Here is an 8151-nt window from a genome sequence, read left to right on the forward strand (position 1 = left end):
TGATAGTTGGTCTCTCTGTAACGTTAGTTTTAAACAGTTGACAGTCTGTGTCTAACGTTAGTTTTTAACAGTTGACAGTCTGTCTCCTAACGTTAGTTTTAAACAGTTGACAGTTGGTGTCTAACGTTAGTTTTAAACAGTTGACAGTTGGTCTCTCTAACGTTAGTTTTAAACAGTTGACAGTTGGTGTCTAACGTTAGTTTTAAACAGTTGACAGTTGGTCTCTCTAACATTAGTTTTAAACAGTTGACAGTCAGTATCTCTAACGTTAGTTTTAAACCGTTGACAGTCAGTATCTCTAACGTTAGTTTTAAACAGTTGACAGTCGGTGTTTAACGTTAGTTTTAAACAGTTGATAGTTGGTCTCTCTGTAATATTAGTTTTAAACAGTTGATAGTTGGTCTCTCTGTAACATTAGTTTGAAACAGTTGACAGTCAGTATCTCTAACGTTAGTTTTAAACAGTTGACAGTCAGTATCTCTAACGTTAGTTTTAAACAATTGACAGTCAGTATCTCTAACGTTAGTTTTAAACAGTTGACAGTCAGTATCTCTAACGTTAGTTTTAAACAGCTGACAGTCAGTATCTCTAACGTTAGTTTTAAACAGTTGATAGTTGGTCTCTCTGTAACGTTAGTTTTAAACAGTTGACAGTCGGTGTCTAACGTTAGTTTTAAACAGTTGACAGTCAGTATCTCTAACGTTAGTTTTAAACAGTTGACAGTCAGTATCTCTAACGTTAGTTTCAAACAGTTGACAGTCAGTATCTCTAACGTTAGTTTTAAACAGTTGACAGTCAGTATCTCTAACGTTAGTTTTAAACAGTTGACAGTCGGTGTCTACCGTTAGTTTTAAACAGTTGATAGTCAGTATCTCTAACGTTAGTTTTAAACAGTTGACAGTGATGCATGCGCTACTCTGCTCAGGCAGCAGTGAGGTCCAGATCTCAGCATCTCTGGAAGTAATTTGAAACTGAGACAGGGCCAGTAGGGAGGGAGAGAAAAGACAGAGCTGACATAAATACAGTAATATCTGGAAAATATTAATATCTGGAAAATGTAAACTTCCAATTTAGGTCAAAAGTAAGAAACCCGGCCGGTGGAGTGGAGGGATATAACCCTCCTGATGCTCCACTAATGAGGACATTCCTCGAATTCCTGTAAAGGCCAAGTATCGAGTCCTGAGATCTAATAAAAATCACTCCTATTAGTATTGGCGTCCGGGCAAACCGCCGTTTTAGGGAGGGAGTGTTTACATTTCTAAGTCTGTTTAGGCTGCGCTGAGAGCCTCTGGGCCAGTCCATCTGGGACAGACAGCCCTAGTCTAAGTCAGGCTGGGCAGCTGTTTGGACGTGCAGATATAAAACATACCCAGCCATTAGCCAGAGGCCAACCGGGGGTTTAATAAGAAACTCCTGTTTTTAACGCAAACAACGTCTAGTCGTTGTCCGTCAAAAAGACGGACGATTCTCTACTGTTGAACTTCCTTTGTGAGCGATTGATCTCTGCTGCTTCTCAGAAGCCGTGGTGGGGATGAAGGGAAGCCTACCGTATCGACCTGACCCCTCCCCTGTCCAGACCACTTACTGTCCGAGAGATCCCCGCCTAATTCGTTAAGCGACCTGTCAATAAGTACTTTAGACAAGCGACTCCGTAGCTTCTAGCAGAGCTTAAGACGCCGGCAGACGAGGCTCTGGTCATTCCGCGGCTCGCGGTGCAACGATCTCTGGAAGCTGTGAGGAAAAACATCGGAAACCTCTTTGGCTCGGATTCCAATAATACGAAGGTTATTTCTTTTTTCGAACCAGCTCAGTGGCCTTGTGGTTAGAGTGTCCTCCCTGAGATCGGGAGGTCGAGAGTTCGATCCCCGGGCCGAGTCAAAGACCAAAGATTATAAAAATGGTACCCGATGCCTCCCTGCTTGGCACTCAGCATTAAGGGTTGGATTGGGGGGGTAAGACCCTGCGACATACCAGCGTCATGTCCAGGGGGGGGGGGGGGGGGTACTTGTACATCAAGCCGCCTCACGCTACGGAAACAGGAGATAGGCTCCTCCCCCTAAGGCCCGTTAGGCTCCTCTGAACCATAGGTTCTCAAGGCTACTTAATTAATGTTTTATTTAACGCAGTAGGAGGGAATGTTGGCGGTACTGTAGCAGGACATGGTGAGGTCACTGAGGCACGGGTGGTGGTGTCAGTAAGGACGGTTCACTCAGGTAGTTTAACCATGTGTGACCGTGTTTGACCGCGTGTGACCGTGTTTGTGGTTACAGGTTAGTCTGTGGTAACAGCTGTTTCCAGAACCGAGAGACAGGATTCCATTCTTCTTGTCGAATCAAATCTCTTGTTAACAGTTGTTAAGCGCCATGTTGGATGACTGGTGTTTGTGGTCATACTGGCTGGCTGGTGTGTGTGGTCATACTGGCTGGTTGGTGTGTGTGGTCATACTGGCTGACTGGTGTGTGTGGTCATACTGGCTGACTGGTGTGTGTGGTCATACTGGCTGCCTGGTCATACTGGCTGACTGGTGTTTATTGTCTTACTGGCTGACTGGTCATACTGGCTGACTGGTGTGTGTCTTCATACTGGCTGACTGGTCATACTGGCTGACTGGTGTGTGTGGTCATACTGGCTGCCTGGTCATACTGGCTGCCTGGTCATACTGGCTGACTAGTCTTACTGGCTGACTGGCTGACTGGTGTGTGTGGTCATACTGGCTGACTGGTGTGTGTGGTCATACTGGCTGACTGGTGTGTGTGGTCATACTGGCTGCCTGGTCATACTGGCTGACTAGTCTTACTGGCTGACTGGCTTACTGGTGTTTGTGGTCGTACTGGCTGACTGGTCGTACTGGCTGACTGGTGTGTGTGTTCGTACTCACTGGTAGCAGTTGTTATGGAAACGGTTGTAGCTGCCGAGGGCGGTGAGCGCGCCCAGGCCGATGGCGTAGGAGAAGAAGATCTGAGTGGCCGCGTCGATCCACACCTGCAATACACACACTGTTACTACACACACTGTTACTACACACACTGTTACTACACACACTGTTACTACACACACACACACACACTGTTACTACACACACACACACACACACACACACTGTTACTACACACTGTTACTACACACTGTTACTACATACTGTTTACTACACACTGTTACTACACACAGACACACACACACACACACTGTTACTACACACACACACACACACACTGTTACTACACACTGTTACTACACACTGTTACTACATACTGTTACTACACACTGTTACTACATACTGTTACTACACACTGTTACTACACACACACACACACACACACACTGTTACTACACACTGTTACTACACACACACACACACACACACTGTTACTACACACTGTTACTACACACTGTTACTACATACTGTTTACTACACACTGTTAGTACATACTGTTACTACACACTGTTACTACACACAGACACACACACACACACACACACACACTGTTACTACACACACACACACACTGTTACTACACACACACTGTTACTACACACTGTTACTACACACTGTTACTACACACTGTTACTACACACACACACACACTGTTACTACACACTGTTACTACACACTGTTACAACATACTGTTACTACACACTGTTAGTACATACTGTTACTACACACTGTTACTACACACACACACACACACACACACACACACACTGTTACTACACACTGTTACTACACACTGTTACTACACACACACACACACACTGTTACTACACACTGTTACTACACACTAGGGCTGACCTTCGAAGCTTTTTTAAATAATCGAAGCTTCGGAGCCGAGATTCGATTTAAATTTTTATCTTATGTTGTGGGACTTGTACAGCACTTTGGTCAACTTTGTTGTTTTTAAATGTGCTCTATAAATAAAGTGGATTGGATTAATTGGAGCTGCGCTGCCTGGGCGCAGTGGGCGGCTGCTCTCACAGCCAACGACATTACATTACATAATTATGTTGCAACCTTCGTCTATCAAGCAAACAATTATATAAATATGTATATGTAGTTAATAGAGACAAAGGCAGAATTCGACTTAATTAAGCACGTTTTATTAAGACATATTTTATACGGGTCGGGACACTTTATAAAAGCAGCACAATGAACACAAATCTGTCAGTGCCGAGTTTGCCGACTCCGACAAGTCCGACATCATCTTAAATAACAAACGGCATTGCTTCGCTTTCCTTAACAAATACAAATAAATTAAATTGTAGGCCTATGCATTCATTTGAGGCTTAATAAAATTACACACACAATTAGGCTACTACACGGCCGAGTCCGACCTCGTCTTAAATAACAAACGGCATTGCTTCGCTTTCCTTAACATAAACAAATAAAATAAATTAAATTGTAGGCCTATGCCTTCATTTGAGGCTTAATAAACGGCAACGAACGGCAACTTAGTTAAATTGATTTTTTTTTTTTTTCTCGAATATTCGAATTTTATTTTCCCGTTGGAATCCCGTGCCCATCGAACGAAGCTTCGAAGCTTCGAAGTATTTAAGACAGCCCTACTACACACACACTGTTACTACACACTGTTACTACACACACACACACACACACACACACACACACACTGTTACTACACACACACACACACACTGTTACTACACACACACTGTTACTACACACTGTTACTACACACACACTGTTACTACACACACACACACACACACACACACTGTTACTACACACACACACACACTGTTACTACACACACACTGTTACTACACACTGTTACTACACACACACACTGTTACTACACACACACACACACACACACACTGTTACTACACACACACACACACACACACACTGTTACTACACACACACACACTGTTACTACACACACACACAGTTACTACACACACGCACACACCTTACCTGAGCCTCTCCCAGTTTGGACCAGTCAGGTTTCAGGTAGTAGATGATGCCGTCTACGGCCCCGGGCAGCGTGACGCCGTGGGCCAGCAGCACCACCAGGACCAGGTAGGGGAACAGAGCCGTGAAGTACACCACCTACAGGACAGTGGTCAGAGGTCAAAGGTCAGAGGTCAGGGGTCAGGGCAGTGTAGTAGACCACCTAGAGTAGAGGGACTCACTTGAGTACACTTTAACACCATCGATTACAAGACCCTAGATAAAATCATGTCACGTCTGAAACCATCCACCTGTGCCCTTGATGACCTGCCAACAAGCTTTTAAAAAAAACATATCTAGCTGCATGGCAGGCGAACTAATACAGATAATCAACACTTCCCTTTCATCAGGAATCTTCTTCTCAACTTGCCTTGCCTTCAACACTGGAACGGAATTGAACTGACCTGAACTTAGAGAACACTGATGTGCAGGCCAGTCCTATACCTGCTATACTGACACAGCTGTCTCTATAAGCATGCTTATAAACCTGCTATAACACAGCTGTCTCTATAAGCATGCTTATAAACCTGCTATAACACAGCTGCCTCTATAAGCATGCTTATAAACCTGCTATAACACAGCTGTCTCTATAAGCATGCTTATAAACCTGCTATAACACAGCTGCCTCTATAAGCATGCTTATAAACCTGCTATAACACAGCTGCCTCTATAAGCATGCTTGTCCTATTCGGTTGTTAAGTCTGGCTACAAGCATTTTCAATCTGGTATTATCTCTATTAACCGCTGTGGTGATTTAACAGCTGATAAAAAATATATAATATATCATAATATCAAGTGCACTACAAACAGAGCAAAACAATAAAACATTTTCCGGGTCCAAATAAATAATTCCCTGCACCAAAGTACCAGTGTACTAAAGCGGTAGAATGACAGTTCAATCGTTTTTTAGACTCGGATCTATTCATACAACAAGGGACACAGCACTTTCCCGTTTCCCCCATATTTGTCAGCGTCTTTGAGCCTTGGAAAAGCGCTATACAAATATAATGAATTATTATTATTACTGCGGCATTTCGAAGACAGCGCCTCAGCCAACGTTGGACCCGGAAACACGTCACGACTTAAAAACCGAATACCTGCTCTACTAACACAGCTGCCTCTATAAGCATGCTTGTTCTATACCTGCTATATACAGCTGTCTCTATAAGCATGCTTGTTCTATACCTGCTATATACAGCTGTCTCTATAACGGCCAAGCTCCACCATGGCCATCGAGCGTTGCGTCAGCGTTGCGTCTAATATGCGTTGCGTCCGAAATTGGGATCAAATGCATTGTAATCAATGAAAGGTGCTCCACCTGCTGCGTTGCGTCAGCGTTGCGTTGCGTCAGCGTTGCGTCCGATGGCTGCGTCCAAAGTAGACATTCAAAAAAGTTCGATTTTTGACGGTGGACGCAGACGTCACAATGAGACTATTTGCCCCACGTGGGGCGTGAGATGTATATTTACAATTGTAGTTGTTGGTTATAATTGTATAGCCTATTGGTTGTTTTCTGGTGTTGTTTTATTGTTTTGCTCTGTTTGTAGTGCACTTGATATTATGATACATTATATATTTTTTATCAGCTGTTAAATCACCACAGCGGTTAATAGAGATAATACCAGATTGAAAATGCTTGTAGCCAACTACTCAGCTATTGCGAATTGCTATTCACGCGAGTCAGCTGTCAATCATCACAGGTGCTTGAAAGCTTGTTGCAGGAATGGACGACGAACGGCTGATCCTTGAGGTCGAAAAATATAATTTTTTATATGCGACAAATGACAGATTGTACCATGATGCCCAGGTGAAGGACCGAGCATGGGTTGAGATCGGGTCCACACTTAAAAAATGACAGTGGAGCTAGAGTAGAACGTTGACATTGACGCAACGCAGTAGGTGGAGCTTGGACAACGGGAAGTTGACGCAACGCCGATGGCGAGTTGACGCAACGCAGCAGGTGGAGCTTGGCCGTAAGCATGCTTGTTCTATACCTGCTATATACAGCTGTCTCTATAAGCATGCTTGTTCTATACCTGCTATATACAGCTGTCTCTATAAGCATGCTTGTTCTATACCTGCTATATACAGCTGTCTCTATAAGCATGCTTGTTCTATACCTGCTATATACAGCTGTCTCTATAAGCATGCTTGCACCAGCAGACAATTCCCCAGACAGTAAGGCACCTCGCCCTAAATGACTCCAGGGAGACTGTCTCTGTAATCTCAAATCTCTAAAGACGTATGCTAAATGCTATGATAAAAGCTAAATGCTAACTGGTTAAAAATGTAAACATAAATGTAAACAGCAGGTATAATATTTAGCTACACGACCGACCGACCGACCGACTGTTAAACCAAATGTGATCTTCCCCCAAACAGGTAATTAGCCCCCACAGGTGTGACTGTGTTGTTCCCCACTAACGAGCCGCTAACGAGCCTGGGGAGGTCTGCTTTGAAGTTTAAACGAGGACCTCCTGATTTGATTACCGTGTCACTACCTGAGACTAATTAACGTCCCTGTCAGACGCCGTCGCCATGGGGACCGCCAACAGGTGCTGTCAACGACCGCGATGGGGGAGGGCACAGCCTCCCCCTGACACAGCTTCCCTTTTTTTCTACACTTGTTGGAAAACCGAACGCAGACCGACGGGAAAGAAGTGTGCTAGGATTAGCTGAGAAAGCTACTCTGCTGCCCCCCACCCCCACACACGCACCCCCACCCCCACCTCACCCCCCACCCCCCACCCCCCTGCTAGCTGGTGGAAATGTAGTATATTTTACTACATGGACTGTATATGGTATGGGCCTGTTCTCCTGACAAGGGGGGTTTTATGACACCTTGTAAACACATCCTTTGTCTTAAGGGCCATATGTTTTTGCCTCAGGAAGTGCTGTCCCTATATGGGGATGTTAGAATGACTTCCTGTGAATCTGACCTGAACTTTAACCTGGAATGACTTTTAGGCCAGGGTGACATCATCTTGGGGTCTCCTACTTCTCACACCTCAAGCATCCATACAGTGAAGGTGATAGGCCATTGTTTACAACTGTATTTACATACTATTGTTTATAAATAAGGGCCCAAGGGGAGCTCTCTCTTCTCTCAGATCACCAGCTCTCTCTCTCTCTCTCTCTCTCTCTCTCTCTCTCTCTCTCTCTCTCTCTCTCTCTCTCTCTCT

The 8151-nt window shown here is 44.3% G+C and overlaps 1 protein-coding gene across 1 annotated transcript in view; it reads right to left on the reverse strand.

Moving 5' to 3' along the window:
• Window positions 1-8151, reverse strand: part of LOC308154303 (sodium- and chloride-dependent creatine transporter 1-like) — a gene marked incomplete at both ends in the record, with an annotated part of 28579 nt that overhangs the window by 15271 nt on the left and 5157 nt on the right. The window contains 3 exons of the mRNA XM_080527467.1: window positions 2879-2982; window positions 4934-5068; window positions 5345-5352. Coding sequence (XP_080383593.1) covers window positions 2879-2982; window positions 4934-5068; window positions 5345-5352 — 247 coding nt within the window. The remainder of the gene's footprint in view (window positions 1-2878; window positions 2983-4933; window positions 5069-5344; window positions 5353-8151) is intronic.

Source organism: Nansenia antarctica (assembly GCF_963989245.1).
Source record: "Nansenia antarctica genome assembly, chromosome: 3".
In the NCBI taxonomy this organism is placed as follows: Eukaryota; Metazoa; Chordata; class Actinopteri; order Argentiniformes; family Microstomatidae; genus Nansenia; species Nansenia antarctica.